The sequence below is a fragment of the Pleurodeles waltl genome, chromosome 2_2, assembly GCF_031143425.1.
Source record: "Pleurodeles waltl isolate 20211129_DDA chromosome 2_2, aPleWal1.hap1.20221129, whole genome shotgun sequence".
Lineage (NCBI taxonomy): Eukaryota > Metazoa > Chordata > Amphibia > Caudata > Salamandridae > Pleurodeles > Pleurodeles waltl.
In genome coordinates this window covers 224,684,429-224,708,432 of record NC_090439.1, presented here as the reverse complement: position 1 = coordinate 224,708,432, position 24,004 = coordinate 224,684,429, and the positions used below count along the sequence as shown (strand labels likewise).

Below are 24,004 nucleotides of genomic sequence, written 5' to 3'. Positions count from 1 at the left end.
ACTCTCCTAAAAGTTAGCAAGTCCTCATACCGCAAAACTTACGCTTAAAAAAAAAACAACAAAAAAACTCTCCTTCCTCAACATAGATCAATCTCATCCGCGCGGGCACAGCAAATACATTGCAGCAATTTAGTTAACATGACAGTCTTCCTTACAGGCCTCTCCTTTTTAATGCCCTTGCCACTTAAGTCTTTGGAAGTGGTAAATACCTATTCACTATACACAAGAGGCCCAACTACCCCACGTTTTCAACATCACATACAAATCATGTGATACTGCATTCTTAAAAAAAAAAAAAAATTAAGATATTAAATTAAAAACATACCATTTCCTTCCTCTATGAATTAGTTTTTCTTCAGTTAAAGTAGCTTGAATAAAGTTTTAAAATTACATTTTCTTTTTATCGATTGTAAGTTGTGTCCTTCTTACTTTATTTCTGATTTTCTTTCCACCTCATAGGGAACTTATTTCTAAAAATGTTTTTTTTCTTTCAAGTTTATTCCCCAGATATGCCTTCCCGGCTTCCAATTCAGGACATATGTGCTGGTCTTGTTACCAGTATTGGTACAGCAATCCGGTACTGGTTTCATTATACACTTGTGGCCTTTGCATGGTTGGGAGTTGTACCTCTTACAGCATGTAAGTATTGTTTCCTTCTAGACTACTGCCTGTACTTACGTATATTTTGTTGAATCCATAACAAGTTGATTTGAAATTAAAGTTCATAGGCAGCATTTTCCCTTAATTCATTTTGAAGTTTTTCAAATGACCATGTTTAACCTACTTTTGCCCCTTGTGCAAAGTTCACCCACATTCTTTAATTGGTGATGACAGTTGGGATATTTCACTTTCACATTTGAATTAAAGCAGTGGTTTAAGTGCCCATTATCCCATATTCTGTTACCCATGAGACTGTATATCCTGCTACTGTAATTTTCACTTCTTCCCCGTAGCATTGGCATTCGTATCTGTGTAACTAAGGTTATATTTACATGCATATTACCTACTGATGGTTGCCAGTAGGTAGTTCTAGTTGGGACCTAATTCTTATGGATGAAGCATTTTTTGTTTTGCTAATAACTTTGGTGCCATTTGAAAAATCTTCACAACATTTTCAAAACTTATTTGCCACTCACTTCAGCTACTGTGTGATTCAACAGGTGAGACCGAGAAGGGGAAGGGAGAGGGGGGAGGCCGGGTGGGAATGGAGGGGGAATTCCCAAAACAGTTGCAATTTCCCATAGGGATTTTGAACACAACTGCAGCCCGAACCACTGAACGGAATCAAACCAAATTTGGTAGAAAGCTAGATCTTAGTCCAGAAAGATCTTTTTTTGATTTGGTGTAAAAATAAATTTGTATATCTATGGATGTAGATCCTCTGTGGACATGACAAATTTCATGCTGAGATCTGATTGGCTGCCATCACTTCACCCAGGAAAAAGCTGCAAATGTCCGAGCCCAACACTGGATGGCAAGAGTATGCACAACATGTGTATCTACAGACACACATGCTACAAATATACATTTAATCCTTAAATATTTAAGCACAGCAGGCTCTGTCATTGTACCATTCTACGGATTGCCGAGGGCTGAAGATGAGACCAGAGACTGGTAATAATGTTGTGATTAAGCAATACCACGACAAACAATACTTTAGAGACAAACCTAAGTGTAGAAAACATACACAAGTTACAATCTCTCTTCTCCGCAGGCTAGGATTTATAATAAAGCAGCAAACTCCAATCTTGAACCACCACTTCAGGTTCAACCTTCTTGGAGTGATTCTCAATTTGGTTAGAGCAAAAGTCTAGAAGGCAAGGTGCAGGTACCAGTGTGTGAGGGCATCTCTGCATGAGCAGAGGTGCTCCTATGAACTCCAGCTCCATTAAACTGGACTTCATACATGTGGGGAAGCTATTTTACCAGTGTACTGGACACAAGTCACTACCTGTGTCCAGCTACATAATGGTAACTCCGAAACTGGGCACTTTTGTTATCAACATGTTGAAATCATACCCTAATACTGTTGCTAGTATTGGTTGTTTGATTCCATGCCCTCTGGGGGCTCCTTAGAGGACCCCCAGTATTGCTCCTATCAGTCTGCTGGGATTTTCCGGACAGCCTGCTCTGCTACCACTCCTCAGACAGGTTTCTGCCCTCCTGCTGCTTGACCAGCTCAGGCAGAGGAAGGCAGAACAAAGGATTTCCTGTGGGAGAAAGAGGTAATAACCTCTCCCTTGGAAATAAGTGTTACATGGCTTTGGAGGGGTAACCCTCCAAAGCCACTGGTATGCTTTAAAGGGCACATTTGGTGCCCTCCTTGCATAAACCGGTTTGCACCAGTCCAGGGACCACTGGTCCCTGCTCTGGCACGAAACTGGACAAAGGAAAGGTGATTGACCACTCACTTGTCCATCACCATTCCAGGAGTGGTGCCCAGAGCTCGTCCAGGTGGTCACTTGATTCTACCATCTTGAATCCAAGGTAGGTAGAGGCCCTGGGAGCATCTGAGTGGCAAGGTCAGGTAGATGACGTCACAGCCCCTTCCTAATAGGTTGTCGCCCTGCTCAGTGACCAGTCCCACCTTCCTGGGCTATTTAGGGTCTCCCTCTTGGATGGGTCCTCCGATTCAACGTGCAATATTCCAGCAGGACTCCTCTGCATCGTTTACTTCATCTTCTGGCCACTGGAACTGCAACTGTACCCTCCAGGAACTGACAATCTGCAACTTCAGCAATGACTCCGCTCTGCAAAATTGGTTTTCTGGCTCCTTCCAGCAACTGTGTCTTCAGCCTACACAAGAAGTAAGAAGGAACCTCCCTTGGAGTGAAGGAGTCACTCCCCTTCATCTGCAAGCACCAACTGCAACAACGACCAGCTGCATAGATCTGCTTTCCCCTAGGACTACATGGATCCTGCATCACAGGTGGTGGTCTGGAGCGGTTTCTTTGGTCCTCTCTGCCAGCTATCCAACTTGGGAGATGGTAAGCCCTTGCCTCTCCTTGCAGGACAGTATCCCTGTGCACTGTGACTCTTACAGCTACCAAGGCTTGTTTGCTTCTCCTCCAAGGGATCTTCAGGCTTTATGTATTCCTGGCACCAGCACTTCTTCCTACCAAGCACAGTCTCCTTCCTGCTGCTCCATCGACGTGGGGGTCCTCTTCTTGTGTGCTGAGTAGGCCTCACTGAAACTCTTGTGCCTGCTGCTAGTGGTTTGCTTGTGGCTGTGGCTGTGGCTGTGGCTGCTGCCGCCTCCTCTTGTGACTCTCCTGACTGCTGTGGGTCACCCTGGACTCCCCTCCTTGAGTCGAGTCCCCTGGACCTTGTTGAACCTGTTCAGCCTTGCAAAACTCCTTCTCCGAGCCTTGTTGGTGGTTACCCAGTATCACTAATCGACTACATCTCGACCACCAATGAGGGACACCACTTGCATCACTTCTGGAACTTCTCTTTATCTCCGGCGCTGCACTTCTACCATTTTTCATCCACCGTCGACCAGGTCCTGCATCCACAGAAGGGTGTGTAGTGGCTCCTGCCTCAACCGGACACTCCAACACAAACTGGTACCCTTCCTTTGCAGGTCCTCTTCTGTCAGTATCCACCTTTTGGGTTCTTCCAGTCTTGGTTGGGTCTTGCATAATCCTTTTCCAAAGTCCTACAGTTGGGTTTGGGGAAAACCAAGTACTTATCTCAATTCTCCTGGTCGCTGGGGGGGCATCCTGGTACTTACCTTTTAGGGTTCCTAGTTCCTCCAGCTCCCTTCTACTGATTCCACATCTTTGGGTGGGGGACTGCCTTTCGCATTCCACTATCTTACTATATGGCTTGGCCCTCTCTTAGGGCCCGCACTGTTTACCTTTACCTTTTGCCAAAGATTGCTTTCTATGCTCTTTACTGATTGCTAATGTGTATATAATAGTGTGTTTACTTATCTCTAGTTAGGGGACTGCCTAGTCAGTATTCTAGAATTGGTGTTACAAATATGATGTACCTTTTATTTATGTAACACAGTGTGGTTCTTTCATGTGCAAGAGTGCTGTGTGACTATAGTAGTATTTCATTAGCTTTGCTAAGATAAGTTTTGGCTGCTCATCCACAGCTACATCTAGAGAGCCATGGCTTCCTAAACACTGTCAACACTTGGGGGATACCTGGCCCTGATAAAAGGGGTTAACCCCATAGGTGCTCACCACACACCAGGCCAGCTTCCTACAGTGACCATCACTACAGAGACATCAGTCAGAAGGTTGGGAATGCACACAATAAGCATGATGGTACAAGGTTTGTGGAAGGCTCAGCAAAAAACCATCTACATCACCTTATTGGAACTGCTGGTAATACAACTGGGCTGACATCTTTCATCAAGCATATTCTGCACAAAGTAGTTCTCATAAAGACAGACAACATGACTACCATCTACTACTTACAGAAACTGGGAGGCATTCACTCTCTTCTGGTGTCCTAGCCACCACAGAGTTTATGGAATTGGGCGCTTCCCCCATCACATTCACCTCTTGGCAGAGCATCTCCCTGGAGCGGACAGTAGCTTTATCAACCTCCTAAGCTTGTTGTAGCAACAAGTCCACAAGTGAGACCTTCACCCACGAGTTCTACTCCCACACCTGAAACTTTGGTTAACACCACACATATATTTATTTGCCATGGCTCAGAACGCAAAATAACAAAACTTTGCTTCCAGGTTTTATCACCCATAGTCCAAGTGCAATGCACTATGAATGAATGGTCTGGAATATTTACCTACGCTTATGTGGTGAGGAAGTCTCTCACCTTGATTGTAATAGCTCCAGCATGAGCAAGACAGCAGTGGTACACAACTCCAATAGATACCTTTTTAAATGAAACAGCTGCATTGGGTAAGTTGACCGTGGACTAAGCAGCAACGCTCACAATTGTCCTTCAGAAGTGTGCGACCCTTGATATGATTTTAGCAGAAAAGAGAGGTGTCTGTAAAATAGTACGTATATTCCTGATAATGTCGGCAATATTTGAGGCAGCACGGAACTTACACCACATTGGAATGGAGGTTCATAACTTGGCAGCAAGACCTTGAGGGATGATTTATGGTCAATATTTGGTTCCTGGGGTTCATGGATGTTGAAATGATTACTGCTTTGCTCAGCAATATTATTAACAGTATGTATTCTTATAAATGTATTACCCAATTGCATTTCAGCATGTATTCCCAAGCCTTGTGTAAATGTAATTAAAACTATGGTGTTTCAAACCCAGAACAACATGAAATTCTGTGACACTGCACTCTATACTGCTGAATTCAATGCCATTGCACTTTACAACACTCCACGCCACTCCACTCTATGCGACTCCACACCGTGCCACTCTGTGCGACTCCACGCTATGCCACTCTATATGACTCCACGCTATGCCACTCTATGCGACTCCACGCTATGCCACTCCAGTACACAACACTGTCACTCCACCACACTCTAATCTACTCTTTTCTATTCCACTCTGCAGCACTCCATGCCACTAAATTTAAGCCATACTGAACAGCATCTGTGCTTGTGTACAACATGGGTGAAACATTGGCAAAGCCAATAGCTCTTGCAAGACCTATTGGCTTTGCCATTGCTTGTTCCTCTTGCGTGATTCTGTACTAGCATGTGCTTTCGGTAATGTGTTTTTGGGTGGAGTCTTTTTCTATGAAAAACCAACCCCACATAACAGCGGAACGTGTCTCAAAACAGCCACATGAATGCCTTTGTCTCCCACCCAAAAAAGTATGCCTGTTCCCCTATATACATAGGGAAAATGTATTTAGATGAATTGGCCATGTTAAATGAAGTATTGCTGGTACTATGACAGATATAGTTCCATTGCTTGCTGCACAGATGGGACCGAAACTTCTGTCAGTGGATAATGTTAGGTGTTTGGGCTTTTTCATGTTAGATGACTGTTAGATGATGTTAGATAGCATATCAATACATCTTGTGTGTTCTCAGGAAGTTGGATGCTCCACGAATACATAATCAAATTTGAAGTGAAGCCCCTCATCACCATCTGTCAGTTCATTACACCCTTTTGCTTCATTATTTCTTTCTTATATCTGTTATCAATGGTCATATCTACCAAAGTAGCCACCCCTGCTTTAATCTTTGACATTGTCTTTAGCTAATAATGTGCCCAACTTGCGGCTGTGGAAACCAAAACAAGAGGTATTAAAAGGCAGCAACAGGACATACATCGTGGGCATGCCTTTTTGAGTTGTGGATGGTCATTTCAAATATATTCAGCAACTAGTAGCATTTATTTATTTCTGGCTTGCATTCGCATGTTCTGCCACATTAGCGCTATATTCTTTATGGAGATGTTGGTGCAGTTCTGTCAATGGAGTAATGGTTGCTACAAATTGTGGTTCCTGTTTTCCAGTGGAGGGCATCATTTCATATATCACAAATTCAAAATAAAGGGGTAAACAAAGAAAAACCCTAGCAAACCTATCATGAGAAGAAAAGCTTAGGAGTACATTTTTAAGCTTGTTCTTTCTTAGCGTAATGTTTTCTTCTCTTCCTGAAACGTAATGACCATGCTGTAGTGGTCCACGTCTTAGGTGTCACAAGGTGCCCTAGAGGTTAGCAGCACTTTAGGCACTCCATTCTTAAAATTGGCTTATAAGTTTCTTTGTTTGAGCCCAGTAGACACTCTTAAGTCCTAAATTATATTGAGGCTTATCAGTATGCTCTGTTTGCAGTAAATCTGACATGCAGTAACCAGTGATATCTGAGTAGGGCCTTTCCACCTTGGTTGGAGGACTCTTTTGCGCTGGAACTTCTTAGTGAATACCCAGTCTCTGGGTTGGAGACCATGTCCCACAACCATGGATGATGCAGGCAGGACCTCTTTAAATTGGTTGTATAAAAGGTTCAGTCTTTTAGTCAGGGCAATGCAATAGTCTCTTAGCCTTACATCACCAATGTGTACATTAGCACTTCATTTGGGTGCCCCCCCTACATATTACCATCTATCTGCCAGTCACAATCTCATAGGGGCTGAGTTTAATGATAGCATTCAGAGTATTATGCATGCTTATTAGTGCTATGGGCAGTGCAACTGCCCAAGCCAGTTCATTCTCTGTACATACTTTCGCAATCTTTGCTTCAAATATGCCATTTTTTTTTTTTTTTGTGGCACCTGTGGGTGGTACACACAGTGGAAGTTTTGCTTTACATATCAACTCTACCTCCTTATAGACAAAGTGCGGGCGTTATCTGACAAAATCATGTAGGGGATCCCAAGTCTCAGGATTTTCTCCTTCAACAAACATTTAGCTACTGAGAATCATTCTTCTTTGTAGGATAAGCCTCAGTCCAGCCAGAGAACATACAGACCAGCACCAGTGTATACTGAAACTTGTGTGTCCGATGGAATTCCTTGAAATCCATCTGTAAATGTTCAAAGGCACCTTGGGAGTGAGAAAATGTACTGATGCTGTGGATGTTCCTTTACCTCTGTTATATAATTTGCAAGTAACACAGTTCTGACACATAGGCCCTCATTGTGACTTCGGCAGTCTTTTCACAAGGACCGCCGAAGTCACAGGCGCCAGAAGACCGCCATATTATGAGTACTGAAGGATTTACACCACAATTTGGGCAGAAATCCTTCAGTAGTCGTACTGGCGGTCGGAGGCCCAGGGTCGGTTCCACCACCGTCCACTCCCCTCCAAAAGGACTCAACCAGCTGTATTGCGACTTTTTATACAGCCTGGTGGTGTCCTGATGGTGGGGCACTGCCAGCAGTGAAAGTGCCTGTTACCGTTCCCTGTCGGACGACCTCCTTGATGGACAAGGTAAATCGATCGTCCAACAGGGGAAGAGGGTGGGGGGTGTTGTGTGTAGGTGGGTGTTGCCTCCGTGTGTAAATGTGTATGCATGTGTGTGTATGGGAGTTTGCGTGTGTGTGTATGGGAGTTTGAATATGTGTGTGCACGTGTGTGTATGGGTGTTTGAATGCTTGCATTATTGTTGAAGTGAGTGTGTGTTGGAATGTTTGTACGAATGCGTGTTGAAATGTTTGTTGGAATGTATGTATGAATGCGTGTTGGAATATCTGTGTGAATATCTGTGTGAATATCTGTGAATGTATGTGAATGCATGTATGGATGCGTGTGTGTGAATGTGTGTATGGATGTGTGTGAGTAAAAGCGTGTATGTCAGTGTTGGTGAATGAGTGTATGCGGGGTGTGTGTGTGTGTGTACGTGCTCGTGTGTATGCAGGGGGAGGGGGGTTCTGGTATGGAAGGGGGATATTGGGATTGCAGTGGGGAGGGTTGTCTGCCGGTGACAGGAAAGAAATTTCCTCTCAACAGTAGCCTTTCCGCCAGGGTATTCATGGCGGTGCTACCTCCGCGGAAACCCTGGTGGAAAGCTGACTCTTGATACTGCGGGTGGTCTTCATTGGACTGCCTGGTCGGAGATGCTAATCTCCGGCCTGGCTGTCTAACCACCCCAGCGGTACAGCCTGGGTTGTGGCGGGTTGGCAGAGGCCAGCCCGCCACACTCCTAATGTGGTGGTCATATGGAGGGCTTTAGTCTCAGAATTGTTTCATAAGCTTTTATTCACTTAAAATTGGGAAAAATACCTGCACATGGCATCATGCCCCAAATTTGCAGGTACACAAATGGTAAGAGCTTAATTATATACCAGAGCACTATTCAATCTGATCATTCCATTTAATCGGACCTAGATTCCATCTTTCTCAGTTCCCTCCTTCTGCCATTCAATCTTTTTTCTTCACTTGAACTCTGTCGCACATGGGGATCCATATCATTGTGCTTGTGGCATTTGTTGGAATTGACCTACATACATGGTAGTTGTTTCTGTTAGAGCAGTTGCTTTGGCAGTTTGGTGAACAAAATCATTACCTTTACTCACAGCATCTGTTACTCTCTGATGGGCAGCACATTTAATGATCACTAAAGTCTTGGGCAAAGCCTATGCATTGAGGTGCCACATGATTAAGGTGGCATGTTTTATTTTGTACCACTCGCAGTCATAAGTCCTCTTTCTTCCCAAAGCCTACCAAAATTGTGCGCAACTCTAAAGGCATATTGGCTGTTAGTGTACATGTTCACTGTTAGGTCTGCACTCAGTTTATAAGCTTTATTCTGATGGATACAGCTACCTGTGGATTCCTCACGTATTGAATACTCCCATTGCGCCAGCATTCAACGGAAATCTTCTTCCTAGCTTCTGCACATCGACGAGGACGTCACAATTGCACACGCGACGCTGTCTGACGTCATACAGGCAATAAGAGGTCCTCGCCGACGTGCCGACGTCAGTTCCCGTTTTTCCTTGCCATTCGAAACGGTTATCTTCGAGGGAGCTACTGTTGCTACTCGACGTAGTTAGTGTTTTTTGCTGTTTTTCTGCTTTGAGACATTACAATGTCGCAAAAAAAATCAGGTTTCAAGCCCTGCAATGAGTGCGGTGGCAAAATGTCGGTTACGGACCCACATTCTGACTGTTTGTGGTGTCTTAGTTCCGACCACGACGTTGACCAGTGGGATTCTTGTCAACGTATGAATCCAAAGGCCTTAAAAGAACGTGAGGCCAAGCTTTTTTTGGCGAAATCAAAGAAGGAGAAAAGACATCACCGCAAGTCGTCTTCACCGAAGTCGCATCAGTGGATAACCATGCCAAAGAGAGGATACTTTCCTACATAACCCCTCCCCTCCCAATGTGAGGCTAACATTGTCCAGTTGAGACTTCATTGTCTAAGTAGAAATACCTGGAGTGTCCATCTGCATTGAATTGGTTACTCCCTGGTCTATGTTCCACTGTTTAGTCCATTTTCTGTATTGATATGGACTGTCTCAGAAGTGTGGGATGTTCACATTTCATCTGTTTTAACCATAGGAGGGACTTTTGGTCTGTTTGAACAAGGAAGCGAGTGGCAAATAAGTATGGCCTCAGCTTCTTCAAAGCCCAGACCTCGGCAAAGACCTCCCTCTCTATGGCTGACCAGTGCTTTTCCCTCGGGGTCAACCTCCTGCTAATGAAAGCTACAGTTTGATCCTGGCACTCTTCATTCAGCTGAGAAAGTACTGCCCCTATCCCTACATCAGAAGCATCTGTCTGTACAATAAAGTGCTTGGAGTAGTCGGGGCTTCCTAATATAGGAGCAGAGAACATGGCCTGTTTAAGGTAATCAAAAGCTTTTTGGCAGCTAGCTGTCCATAAAACTTTCTTGGACATCCTTTTAGAGGTGAGGTCATTTAGAGGCGCTACCAGGGAGCCATAGTTCTTAATTCACCTTCTGTAGTACCTTGCCAGGTCTAGGAAGGCTCTGACTTGGGTTTGTGTGGTAGGGGCATTCCAATCCAGAATGGTCTGGATTTTGCCCTGTAGTGGTTGGATCTGGCCTCCGCCTACTAGGTGGCCCAGATAAACCACTTTATCCTGTCCCATCTGGCACTTTGAGGCCTGCCTTTTGCAGAGCCTCTGATACATTCCCAAAGCGGACCAGGTTGTGCGCCCCTCCCCTCCCCACCCCTTCGCCCGCAACAGGTGGAGCAAAAGACAGCTATATCATCAAGATAAGGGGCATCACTGTGAAGTGATATTGTCCACTAGCAGTGGAGAATGCTGTTTTTGATGTAGCATCTTCTGACAACTTGATCTGCCAGTAGTCAGCAGTCCGGTCAAAAGTGCTCAGATACTTGGCAGAGGCCAATGTATCTATGAGCTTATCTGCCTTTGGGATAGAGGAAGCATCTGTCTTAGTCACAGTATTGAGACCTCTGTAGACCACAAAAAAACCTAACTTCCTTTTTACCATTTTGGGAGTGTGGTTTTGGGACAAGGACTACAGGACTAGCCCAGGGGCTGGCAGAGGGCTCAGTGACTCCCATGTCCAACATCTTCTGCACCTTAGACTTAATGTACTCCCTGAAATGTTGAGGCTGCCTGTAAATTTAGCTTTTAACAGGCAGGCTGTCACCTGTGTCAATGGTCTGTTCACACCATGTAATCTGACCATGTGTTGAGGAGAACAGTTCAGAGAACTGCCCCAGGAAATTTCTGCATTCTTCTTTTTGTGACTCAGAGGGGCAGTCTGCAAGTACCACTCGATCTACTGAGCCATCTGTTGTACTGTGTGAGAAGTGATCAGGAAGAGAATCACTCTCTTGTTCCTGTCCCTCATTAGTTGCCATGAGCAAGGTCATGTCAGACCTGTCATAGTATGGCTTCAGGTGGTTCACATGAAGCACTCTGTGGGGGCTTCTAGGAGTGCCTAGGTCAACCAAGTAGGTGACCTCACCCCTTTTCTCCACAATACTGTGTGGTCCACTCCATTTGTCCTGGGGTGCCGTGGGGGCTAAGGCTACAGGTCCCACACCTTCTGTCCTGGCTGGTAAATATTCAGCACAGCCTTATGTCCATTCCATTGTTTCTGTAACTCTTGGCTGTCCTGAATATTTTTGGAAGCCCTCTTCAGGTACTCGGCCATCCTAGATCTGAGGCAAGTACATAGTCCACAATGTATCGTTTTGGAGGCTTGAGCAGTTGCTCCCAGCGTTCTTTCACAAGAGCAAAGGGCCCCCTAACAGGGTGTGCGAACAGAAGTTCAAAGGGGCTGTAACCCACTCCCATGTTGAGGCACCTCCCTGTAGGCAAAGAGGAGGCATGGTAATAGGACATCCCATCTCCTCCTGAGTTTTTCAGATTCCCATTATCATGCCTTTGAGATTTTTATCTAACCTCTCAACAAGTCCATTTGTTTGTGCATGGTAAGGGGTGGTGAATTTGTAAGTTACACCACACACCTTCCACATAGCTTTGAGGTCAGCAGACATGAATTTTGCATCTGCCTGATACCAGGAGAGCTTTGGCCACAGTAGGAGCTGTAGTGGACCTAAGAGGAAAGGCCTCTGGATATCTGTTGGCATGGTCCGCTACCACCATTATGAATCTATTACCAGAGGCTGCTGGAGGGGCCAGAGGGGCAACAATATCCACCCCAACCCTCTCAAAGGGCACCCCAACCACTGGTAGTGGAATTAAAGGGTCCTTTGGGGTGCTACCTGTCTTGCCACTGTCTTGACAGGTGAAACAGGAGCGACAAAACTCCTTGGTGTCTTCGGACATGTGGTACCAGTGAAAGAGAGGGACAAGCCTGTCCCAAGTCTTGCTTTGCCCGAAGTGGTCGCAAGGGGAATATCATAGGCTAGAGTCAACACAAACTCCTTTCATTTCAGAGAGATAACCAGTCTCCTGGTGGCACCAGGTTTAGGGTCCGTTGCTTCTGAGTATAAGAGGTTGTTATCCCAGTTCACTTTATAGCTGCCACTGATATCACCTGCCTCTTGTGCCACAGCTTGCTGCATTAAGCTCTTCTGGGTGGAACAGGTTTGCTGTTCCTTACTGAGTTCCTCCCTGGTAGGCCTCTGCACCCAGAGTTGAGCTGTCAGCTTGAAGCTCCTCTGGTGTCCACCACTACTGCTATTGCGAAGGGTACTAGGAGAAGAAGTGGTGTTAGTAGTGGTGAGGGGCTTGGTGCCTTTCTTAGGACAGGAGCGGTCTCTTGCCGTATGGCATTTGTTTTTACATATGTAGCACCAAGGCCTTTTAAAGTTGGAGGAAGTGGATTTACTCCCACCCCAGAGGAGTTTTGTGGGCTTGATGAAGACTCTTTTTGTTTATCATTGTCCCCACCCTTATCCTGTTGCTTACCTGCTTCCTTCTTCTTGTGGTCACCCCCCTGTGTGAGATTTCCTACTCAACCCTGGTGCCGGACCCACTTGTCTGCCTTCTTTTACAGTTCTTGGGGAGAGGTCAGATCAGAATCCACCAGGTACTGATGTAGCTGATCAGATACACCGTTATTCAAAATGTGCTCTCAGGATTAGGTTGGACAAGCCCTGGTAGTCACTTTGCTCTCATGCAACCAGCTTTCCAGAGCTTTCACAGAGCAGTCCACAAAATCTACCCATTCTTAGGAGGACCTCATTTTGGTTTCCTTGAACTTGATTCTGTATTGTTTAGTGATCAAACCAAATTCATCCAACAGTGCACTTTTTGAAGCTGTATAATTGTCTCTGCTCTTGACAGAGAATGAGAGCCACAAGATTGCTGCCGTCTGCCTGTAGGGGACCTGCTGAACTTCACAGGCCTTCTCCAAAGCAGTGAACACTTTGTAGATGTCAGCTACTGCCTTGTAGGTTGGGACAATCGTACTCAGGTTCCTAGAATCATGAAAGTCCTCCCTGATTCTGGTGTCCCTAAAGCTCAAATTACTGCCACCATGGAGTGCTAACCTCAACCCCTGTCTTTCCCCCTCCACCGCCAAGGCCTCCCTATCTATGGCCAGCTGTTGCTGCTGCAGCCTCAGCTTGGCCTCCTCCAACCTCGGTTCCCTAATCTCCCTGTCTCAGGAATCTTTCTCTGAGTTGAAGCAGTAGGTCCCCTCATATCTATCCCTCCTCCTGGGAGATCTCTGTACCAACCCTCTAGGAGAAAAGGTGTGTCTAATGGAATAATTCACCCCCCCCCCCCCCCCCTTACTCACTATCTGCAGTGCCCCTAACAGGGCTGTGCTGTTCCCCAGGTTCCTCCTAACCCTCCCCAGTGTAGCCTTAGTCTACCCTGCCTATGACTGGAAGGTCAGTTTCTACTTCTTCCTCCTCCTGGATGCCAGCATTGTCCTGGTCAGCTTGGAGAAATAAGCTAAGAAGTAGATGTTTAGTGGGTTTTCTCACAGTCTTCAGTTTTCTACTGGCACACATCTCTTAAGTTCTTGGAAGGTGAGACTCTCATAGTGAGAGCCTGGGGTATGAGAGTTGTGCTCTACTGGAAACATTTTCTTTGCTAGAGTGGTGTAGGTGTACCTAACTACTTCAACAACTAGGCTTTCAGAAAAGTTTGGAACAAGGATTATTCTAGACCCCTAGCTTACCCAAACGTAGGAGACTAGAAATCCTAACAGCTAAGTGTAGTGTGTGCCTGCCAGCTAGTAATGGTCTTTCCTGTGGAAAGTAACCAGTGACAGAGTGGCAAAGCAATTGCAAGTGTCTTATTCCACTGCTGCACCACAAATGTAGTAAGCTGGCCTGGTGTGTTGTGAGCACCTTATACCAGGTCCAGGTAATCCCCTTTAGTGAGATGTAGACAGTGTCTAGGAAGCCAGTGCTTTCTAGAGGTAGCTGTGGATGAGCAGGCAAGACTTATCTAGGAGAAATGGAAAGCTTTTGCAATACCGCTAGAGTCACACAGCACTTACACACATGAAAGAACCACACAGAGTTACAAAAATAAAGGTACTTTATTATAGTAACACAAATACTAAAATACTGTATAGGCAGTACTCCACTAGGAGGTGAGTAAACACACTATTATATACACAATAGAAGTCAGTGATTAGCATAGAAAGCAATAGCAAATAGTAAAAGCAATAACAGATAGTGAAGTCCCTAGAGGGAGACCAAACGATATACTAAGTAAGTAGAATGTGAAAAGTAGTCCCCCACCCAAGGAAGTGTAATCAGTAGAGGGGAACTGGAGGAACTAGGAACCCGAAAAGGTAGGTCCATGTAGCCTGTCGTCGTTGCAGCTGGTCCCTGCAGATGCAGGGGAGTGACTCCTTCACTCTAAGGGAGACTCCTTCTTACTTCTTGAGCAGGCTGAAGACGTGTCGCCCTCGAAGGATGCACAGCTGGGCAAATGTTGCAGTTGCTGGACTGAGCCGGAGAAACAATGTTGCAGAGCAGAGTCGTCGCTGTAGTTGCAGATTGTCGGTTCCTGGAGGGTCCAGTTGCAGTTCAGGTGGCCAGAAGAGGAAGTAAACGATGCGGGGGTGTCCTGCTGGAATCCTTCACATTTAATCTGAGGACACACCCTGGAGGGAGACCCTAAGTAGCCCAGGAAGGTGAATTGGTCACCTAGCAGAGTGACCACCTATCGGGAGTGGGCTGTGACATCACCTACCGGACCTTGCAACTCAGATGCTCCCAAGGGCCTCTACCCACCTTGGATTCAAGATGGCAGAATCAAGTGGCCACCTGGAGGAGTTCTGAACACAACCCCTGGGGTGATGATGGACTGGGGAGTGGTCACTCCCCTTTCCATTGTCCAGTTTTATGCCAGAGTAGGGATAGGGGAACCCTGGACAAGTGCAAACCTGTTTATGCAAGGAGGGCACCAAATATGCCCTTCAAAGCATACCTGTGCCTTGAGCAGGCTATCCCTCCTGTAGGAAGTTGGCTTTGTATATACTATTTCATAGTAAGAAATAGTGTGCACAGAGTCCAAAGGTTCCCCTTAGAGGTAAGATAGTGGCAAAATTAGATAATTCTAATGCTCTATTTTGTGATAGTGTGGTCGAGCAGTAGACTTATCAGAGGGTAGTGTTAAGCATTTGTTGTACACACACAGGCAATAAATGAGGAACACACACTGAAAGACTTACTCCAGGCCAATAGGTTTTAATATTGAAAAATATATTTTCTTAGTTTATTTTAAGAACCACAGGTTCAAGATTTAAATCATACACTTTAAATGTAAGGTACTTCACTTAGATACTTTAGGAACTTTGAATAAAACTAATATCATATTCAGTCTTTGTAAAAATGGCAATAAGCTATTTTCAAAGTGGACACAGTGCAAAAATCAACAGTTCCTGGGGGTGGTAAGTAAAGGTTAGATTAGGAGGTAAGTAAAACACTTACAAGTCTCAGTTCTGGGGCATAGGCAGTCCACCGTTGGGGGTTCACGGCAACCCCAAAGGTACCACACCAGCAGCTCAGGGCCGGTCAGGTGCAGAGGTCAAAGAGGTGCCCAAAACACATAGGCGCCTATGGAGAACAGGGGTGCTTCGGTTCCAGTCTGCCAACAGGTAAGTACCTGCGTCCCCGGGGGACAGACCAGGGGGGTTTTGTAGAGCACTGGGGGGGACACAAGTAGGCACACAAAACACACCGTCGGTGGCACAGGGGCGGCCGGGTGCAGTGTGCAAAGCAGGCATCGGGTTTCAGGTAGGAAACAATGGAGGGACCTGGATGCCACTTTAGCGGTGCAGGCAGGCACAGGGGGGGGCTTCTCGGGACAGCCACCACCTGGGCAAGCCAGAGAGGAACCTGGGGGTCACTCCTGCGTTGAAGTTCGGTTCCTTCAGGTCCTGGGGGCTGCGGGTGCAATGTTGGTTCCAGACGTCGGGTCCCTTGTTACAGGCAGTCGCGGTCAGGGGGAGCCTCTGGATTCTCTCTGCAGGCGTCGCTGTGGGGGCTCAGGGGGGTCGTCTCCAGTTACTCACGGGCTCGCAGTCGCCGGGGAGTCCTCCCTGTGGTGTTTGTTATCTGGATCTCGAGCCAGGGGCGTCGGGTGCAGTGTGTGAAGTCTCACGCTTTCGGCAGGAAACGTGCAGTCTTTGAAAGTTGCTTTGTTGTTGCAAAGAAGTAGCTGGTTTTGAACAGGACAGGGACAGGCTGTTCACTGGAGTTTCTTGGTCCTTTAGTCCAGGGCAGTCCTCTGAGGCTTCAGAGGTCGCTGGTCCCTGGATGCGTCGCTGGAGCTGGTTTTTGAAGTTGGAGACAGGCCGGTAGGGCTGTGGCCAAAGCAGTTGTCGTCTTCCTTCTTCTCTGCAGGCTTGTAGGTCAGCAGTCCTTCTTCTTTCTTCAGGTTGCAAGAATCTGATTTCCTGGGTTCAGGGTCGCCCCTAAATTCTCCATTTAGGGGTGTGTTTAGGTCTGGGAGCAGTAGCCAATGGCTACTGTCCTTAAGGGTGGCTACACCCTCTTCGTGCCTCCTCCCTGAGGGGAGGTGGGCACTTGCCTATTCCTATTGGGGGAATCCTCCAAAATCAGAATGGAGCATTTTTAAAGGCAGGGGTCACTTCAGCTCAGGACACCTTAGGGGCTGTCCTGATTGGTGGGTGACTCCTCCTTGTTTTTCTCATTATCTCCCCTGGACTTGCCGCCAAAAGTGGAGGCTGTGTCCAGGGGGCGGGCATCTCCATTAGCTGGAGTGCCCTGGGGCATTGTAACACGAAGCTTGAGCCTTTGAGGCTCACTGCTAGGTGTTACAGTTCCTGCAAGGGGGAGGTGTTAAGCATCTGGGGGTCAGAAACTCGTCTCTCAGCAGCAGGCTGGCACAGACTAGTCAGTCCTGCACTGAAGGATTGGGTAAAATACACGGGGCATGCAGGCAAAAAGTGGGGTTAACCATGCCAAAAAGAGGGTACTTTTTTACAATAAAGTGGGGGGTCCACAGAAGCCAAAAGGTTTGGAACCACTACTCTATATGGAGGAAGACTGAGCCCCACAGTGGGATGGCTACATTGGCGGTAGTAGCTGTATGGTACCAGCTGAGTAATTGAATGAAATGGGATAAGAGGTTGACAGCAAAGATGCTGAAGGTATCAGACTGGGGCTTATAGGCGCATTGCAAGGTGTTTAGCTGTAGGATGAGATCAGTCTCGCCACTCTGGCAGAGGTGTGGGATGCGAATGTGATAGTCCCGTTTGAGCATCTGTGGAAGGAATATCAGATGTCTGCGACAATAGCTCAAATATAGGTAGTTGTGAAACGCACTCCAGGGGTGCATAACCTGATACGCGGCGACCCCATATGTGTCCCTGTTGGAATTGAGGTTATTGGATGTTTGTGTCCATTCAAAGGCAATTTAATTAACATATAGGACGTCCTGTCTTGAGGCCCAGCAAGCACATAATAGGCGTTGGCTGCAATTCCGCCTAAAATAGCCTTGGCAGGACCACCATCATCGCCCCCCAACCAGACTGGGGCACCGGGCATCCCCACACCATGTGATCAAAGTCAGCCTCCCTGCCCCTACATCTGGGGCATGTCCTGGGGGTCCCCCATATATACAGAACAGTCGGTGAGGAGTGTGGTACGTCCTATGTAGGTAGTTGTATTGGATGTATCTTAATCTTGTGTTGCGTGAGATCGTCCGGGGATAAGCCAGTGCTCTGCTCCACTCTGCCTCGGACAGGTCCCGCCCAATCCTTCTCGCCCACCTTTCTCTCAGGGAATGCAGAGGGTCTAATGCAGCCTCGATCTGGGCCCGGTATATTTTAGCATCCAAATGAGGTTCTTCTCCTGAGGTCAACAGGAGGTGTAACACCCTGTGGACAGTTGGCTCCGTATTATTCGTATCCCAATGGTCCTTCAAGGTATGCACTAACTTCCTGAAGAGTAAAAACTGTCCCTGAGGAACTGCCCCCCCCTCCCTCCAATAGGTCACTGAAGCCCCTCAGCACCCCCTCGTTGAACAGCCCCCCGACTGTCACTACTCCTGCTCTTGTCCACAGTCCCAGCCCTAGCCCCCCCTGTCCCTTTCCTCCCGGGTCCAGGGCAAGGACCGATAGTGGCAAAGCCGAGGAGTATGGTGGGCCCACTACGACCCTTCTCGTGCACTGTTTTCAACATTTCATTGCAACACTATTCATTATGTTGTCCCCTAAGGGGGCAATCTTCCTGTCTGCCATACGTGCTACAATCCGAGCTGTGTCTATCTCACCATGGGCGGTACACAAATCCAGATGTCCCCTGCCCACCAGACACCCATTGTAGTTGGGATGCTAGGTAATATGCCTCGAAGTCAGGGGCACCCAGTCCACCCATATGAGTCTGTCTACAAATGGTCGTCAGTTCCGTGCGTCTACGACCATCATCCCATATTAACTCCCTGAGCAAAGCGCTCAACTCGCGAAATCACGCCGAGGGGACCAGTAGTGGTAAGTTAGCGAAGTAGTAGAGGAGGCGAGGAAGCATAATCATTTTAGATAGCGCTACTCTGGCCATTATTGTTAACTTCAGTGAGCGCCAGAACCCAACCGAGGACCGCAGGGATCGGAGTGCCCTGCCAAGATTACCATCCCGGAGATCACTCAGTTCGTGGAATATTTGAATGCCCAGATTTGAAGGTCCGTGGGGCCCAGTTCATGTCCATTTTCGCATGCTCCAGGGCGTACACTGCCTGGCAGCATGGGAAACTCAAATGTTTTTCCTCGGTTAAGGGGAAGCCCAGACAACACCCCGAAGTTCTCTAGGATCCCCAAAACCCATGGGAGTCCACTGGTCCCATCCCTCAGGTAAATAAGTATATTGTTGGCGTACAGAGAGACAATATGTTCAGTTGGTCCCCATTCAATTCCCTTACCCACACCTTCCCGCCGCAGCCGGGACGCCAGGGGTTCAATTGCCAGGGCAAATAACAGTGGGGACAGGGGGCATCCCTGTCTGGTTCCCCGAAATACTGGGTATGCGCTAGATATTGTTCTGCCCGTCTTCACTCCTGCTAGTGGGGACGAATACAACAGGTCCACCCATTTTACCCAACCCTCCCCGAGTCCCATTTTTAGCATCACGGCTCTTAGGAAGTCCCATCTGATCGAGTCGAAGGCCTTCTCGATGTCTACAGCAAGCATGGCCCCCGCTGGCGGCTTCAACTCGTTAGGCATGTGCAGAACAGCGAAAATCCTCCTCAGGTTCAGGGAGGTACTACGACCTGGAGCAAAGCCGTTCTGGTCCGCATGCACAAGTGTGGTCATGAGAGGGAGCAACCGGCCAGCCATGATCTTACGAAGGATCTTAGTCACTGTTTAGCATCGATAAAGGACGGAAGTCCGTCACCGATGCTTCCCTGGCGTTTGTCTTGGGGAGTGGCACCACCAAGGCCTCACGTAGCGTGCGCGGCAACTCCCCGCAGTGTAATGCCTCTGTGTACATTTCCGCCAGTTGGGGAACCAATAGAGATTTATATTTTTTTATAAAAATCCATGGGGAGACCGTCTGTACGAGGGGTCTTTCCAGGGGCTAATTGCGCTATGGCCTCGCTTATCTCCTCCGCTGTCACTGGTCTCCCAAGGCTATCTCTCTCTTCTGAATTCAGTGTTGGCAGTGGGATTTGCTGTAGAAAATTATCAAAGGTCTCCGTTCCCAGGTCGCTAGGTCTCCCATATAGTTGTGTATAATATTCCCTAAATGCGTCATTTATGGGGCCTGGCCTGAGTCTGCAAAGTCGCTCCCCATCCAGTACACTTGTGATGTGCTAGTTATACCCACCTGGGCGCACCAGCCACGCCAGCAGTCTCCCCGATCTGCCCTCCTCCGATTGTAGGGATGCCAAATATTTTTGCCTGCTGTGACACCTGAGCTGCTCCTCAGTCCAGGAATGTTCTCTACGGACATGGTTATATTCCTCATTCTCCTGAGCTGCAGGTCCCTGTCTCAATTCCCCCTCATGCATATCCTTCTCTAGGGCAGCCAATTCCCTTTCAAGTGTGCGTTTCACCCCCACTGATTGCCCCAGGCAGAAGCCCCTCGTCACCACCTTGAGTGTTTCCCATTCCGTGTCCCTGGAAGGGGTAGACCCACTATTTATCTCGATATATTCTGCCAGGTGGCAGCGCAGGGCCTCTCTGTATGCCTGATCTTCGAGTGCTGCGGGGTCAATCTCCACGACGGTATGGGGGGGGTCTATCCTTCGATGCCCTCAACGTTAGCAACAAGGGATTATGGTCAGATAGGGTGCGGGCAAGATATTCAGTGTGTGTCATGTTACTCATAAGACCTGCTGTGCAAACCACTCTATCAATTCTGGTGTGAACCTGGTGGAGGCCCGAGTAATATGAGTAGTCTCTAATATAGGCCCGAGTAATTAGAGAGTAGTCTCTAATATTTGGGTGTTGCTCTCGCCAGACATCCACCAGCCCCCAAGTCCCCAGCCATTCGCACAGTCTTTTGGCTGTTTTTGTTGCCACTGCCCCTTGTAGTGGCGGGGTTGACCTATCCATATTTATGTCTAGTACTGCGTTGAAGTCCCCCCCCCAATTAATAACTCTCCAGTGCATTGACGGGTAAGGTGGCTCGATAAACCTGTCATGAAGGGGACCTGGTCCTGGTTAGGGGCGTAAATGCAACTCAAGACTATCTGGGTACCGTGTAGCCTCCCCTCCAGTATCACAACTCTGCCCTCCCGGTCTATGTTGGAAGAGTCTATTGTTAGAGGGACCCCTGCTCTGACCCATATCAGTACACCCCTTGCATAAGCCGAATACTCTGTGGCAAACACCTGTCCCCTCCATCTGCTCCTCAGTTTCTCTCCCTCCCCCGGTGCCAGATGAGTCTCCTGCAGCATTGCCACCTATACACCCCTTCCCTTTAAGTATGAGAGAATTCTGTGTCTTTTAGCCGGCGTGCCCATCCCCCTGATGTTCCATGTTAAGAGATTGTAGTCTGCCATCTCAGTATATCAGTCTGGTAAAAGTGTCCCCGGCTCTCCCGGGCCTCGGATTTGCCCCTTCGCATGTTCAGACTTTTGCTGTAGTCGGACTTCCACCACCCACTTTGCCATTTTACCGTAACTGTGTACCCCAACTCCCAAACCCAGGGCGCCTCCCAAACTGTAGGTTGCCCAGAAAACTGTGCAACAGTGCAACTTGTTCAAACATATATCAGCAGTACTCGTCAGCCTGGCTAGACAGGCGAGGTTCTGATCAGGGGGGTGGCCAGGTCCGGAGGGGCCACTTGTTCACACGTTGCGCCATATCTCCGTGGCCTTTTGCGATTTTGGATTAGCCAAGTTCGTCAGCCGTTTGCGGGGTCACCTTCGGGGCATGGGCCGAACACCCCAATTCTCCGGCAGAGGACACCAATGTGTCATCCGACTCCTCCTCGGAGCCTTTCTGGGGAGACATCTCTCCGCCAACGCGGGCCGCCGCCTCCAGGGCCGCTTTCCTGCCCTTTTCTTTCTGTGTTTGCGTTGCCGTTAGTAGCGGGCGATCCCTGGGTCTCTGTCCCCTCGGGGCCCAGCGAGGCCCGCTCCCAGTCGGGCCCTCTCTTGTCGACCGCCCCGTTTGGGACCCATGTGTCTCTAGCCACTCCCATGCCTCCTCAGGGGACTGGAGAAATGTGGTCTTCCCTTCCAACATCACTCTTAATCTGGCTGGATAAAGCAGTGAATACTGGATCCCTTCTTCTCTTAGGGCCCTCTTGACTGCCAGAAATGAAGCTCGCTTGTTCTGAACCTCCAGTGTAAAGTCCGGAAATAGTGTCACCTCCCTGTTTGCTACTTTAAACGGGCCCGACTCTCTGGCCTTCTGCAAGAGGATGTCTCTGTCTCTATAATGTAATAGTTTGGCGCCCAGGTGCAACTGTCGTGTTGAACTACTTCTCCAGAAATTCCACCATGTTCGTCCCCTCGGCCCCCTCAGGGAGGTCCTCAACGCGTACGTTGTTCCTCCTGTTCCTCCCTTCTGGATCCTCAGCTCTCTTTTCAAGTTGTGCCACTCTGTCATCAAGGGAAGTCACTTCAGCCGCCAGGTCTTTCTGCTTTGGTACGATGTCCGCCAACGTGGATTCCGTTTCTTTGAGTCTGTCTACCAGTTTATGGTGGTCCGCTCTCAGTAGACCCACCTCAACCGCGACTTGGTTGATGTCCCGCTGTTGCATTGTCTTTGTGTCTTCTATCGCCCCAAGTATTTTATCTAGGGTGTCCTGTACTTTAACTTGTGCATGGTCCTGTGAGTCCGCTTCTTTGTGCCCCGCCAGCGCCGCGGGGTCCATGGCTCTGTTCTTGTGACGGCTCTTGGGGGGCATCGGATGAGTAAGGGGTCGCACCCCAGGAGCCCAGGCAGTGGGCCAAACATTATAGTGAGCTCTTCTCCATCCTTGCCTCTGCGCTCTGGTCTCTGTCGGCCCTCCGCAGCCCCTAGGCGGTCCCGAGCAGGTACCAGACACCCCGCGGTTACCTCTAGTTTCCGGTTGCAGAGCTGGGGGCTCCACGTTGTCGGTCTGTGGCAAACTGCCACTCTCTTCAGCTCCGGTTGTCCCGGCTGCTCCTCCGCGCGATGTGAGTCCAGGGCTACGCCCCTCCGCCCGGGCCCTTTAGTGCGTCGTAGTTCCGGTCCGGTCGCCCTTCCTCGTGGTGTTGTTACCACCTCTTCACTGTTCCCCCTGTGGCGCCAGCATCACGTCCAGGCACATTCACCCACCCCTCAAGCTCCAACTTCTCCAGGCGCTCCGTCCACAGTGCTACTCACTCAGGGGTCGTTGGCACTCCAGGGTACCCAGGGCGGTCTGTGGTCTTCACCTGCCAGACAATCTGCCCTCTGTTCCTTTTGCGGGGCTTGCCTCCTCACTCGCCAGCTCCGCCGAGTGTTCCTTTCCCTCGCTGGCTAAGTCCAGCCAGGGGGTCGGCCTCACTTCGTCCCCAGTCAAGCTCTGAGGGACCACAGCCCAGTGTGTTCACAGGCCGGCTCCTGCCCCAGGCTGGGCCGCTCCCCCACCTGTCTCACCAGCCTCCTACGATCCTGCAGGGGCTCTCAGGGGCCCAGCTGGGTCCTCAGTCAGCTGGGCCCCCTGCCCCTCTCACTGTATTCGGGGCACTAGCCCCCCGCCACAGGTGTGGCAGCTGGCCCCGTCCCAGCTCCGGGGCCGTGCCGCCTCTACAATGCCTCCGTGCCCCGCCCGGGCCAGGTGTCGTGCTCGCGGGCCGGCCCCAGCACGAAGAGGGGCTGCGCCCGCATCCAGCAGCAGCGCTGCTCCGCCGCTCCACGGGGCAGCCCCCTCCAGGGCCCCCGGGCCCCCACTGGCCGTCCCTGCACCTCTGGCGCAGCGGGGAGACTCAACCGGGGTCCCCCGCCGCTCTCTGGCCATCCACCCTTGTCCCGCGGCGGCCCTCTGCACAACTCAAGGCTGCGGCCCGCTCCGCAACACCCTCCGGAGCCGCGACGGGGGCCCGGCAGCGCCCAGGGCCAGCCCCCAGTTCAGTGCCCCCGCACAGGCTCAGATCGGCCCGGAGATGGCACGCTTCTCCTCGACTTTTAGTCGGCCCCTCCGGAGCGAGGAATTTAGGCGTGCGCCATCTCCGGACCCTTGACCACACCCCCCAGTATTTATCCTTAGGGTGTGGCGAGTGCCTTATTTTACTCCGGTACTGGTCTTCCATGTTATCATTGAATAGAACCCTGTAATTTTTGATGTCTAATCAGCCTATGTCA

At 49.0% G+C, this 24,004-nt stretch overlaps 1 protein-coding gene across 1 annotated transcript in view; it reads left to right on the top strand.

The window, feature by feature from the left end:
- The window catches only part of MARCHF6 (membrane associated ring-CH-type finger 6), a 1,058,737-nt gene that overhangs the window by 92,905 nt on the left and 941,828 nt on the right, over positions 1 to 24,004 (top strand). The window contains exon 4 of the mRNA XM_069219690.1: positions 496 to 639. Coding sequence (XP_069075791.1) covers positions 496 to 639 — 144 coding nt within the window. The remainder of the gene's footprint in view (positions 1 to 495; positions 640 to 24,004) is intronic.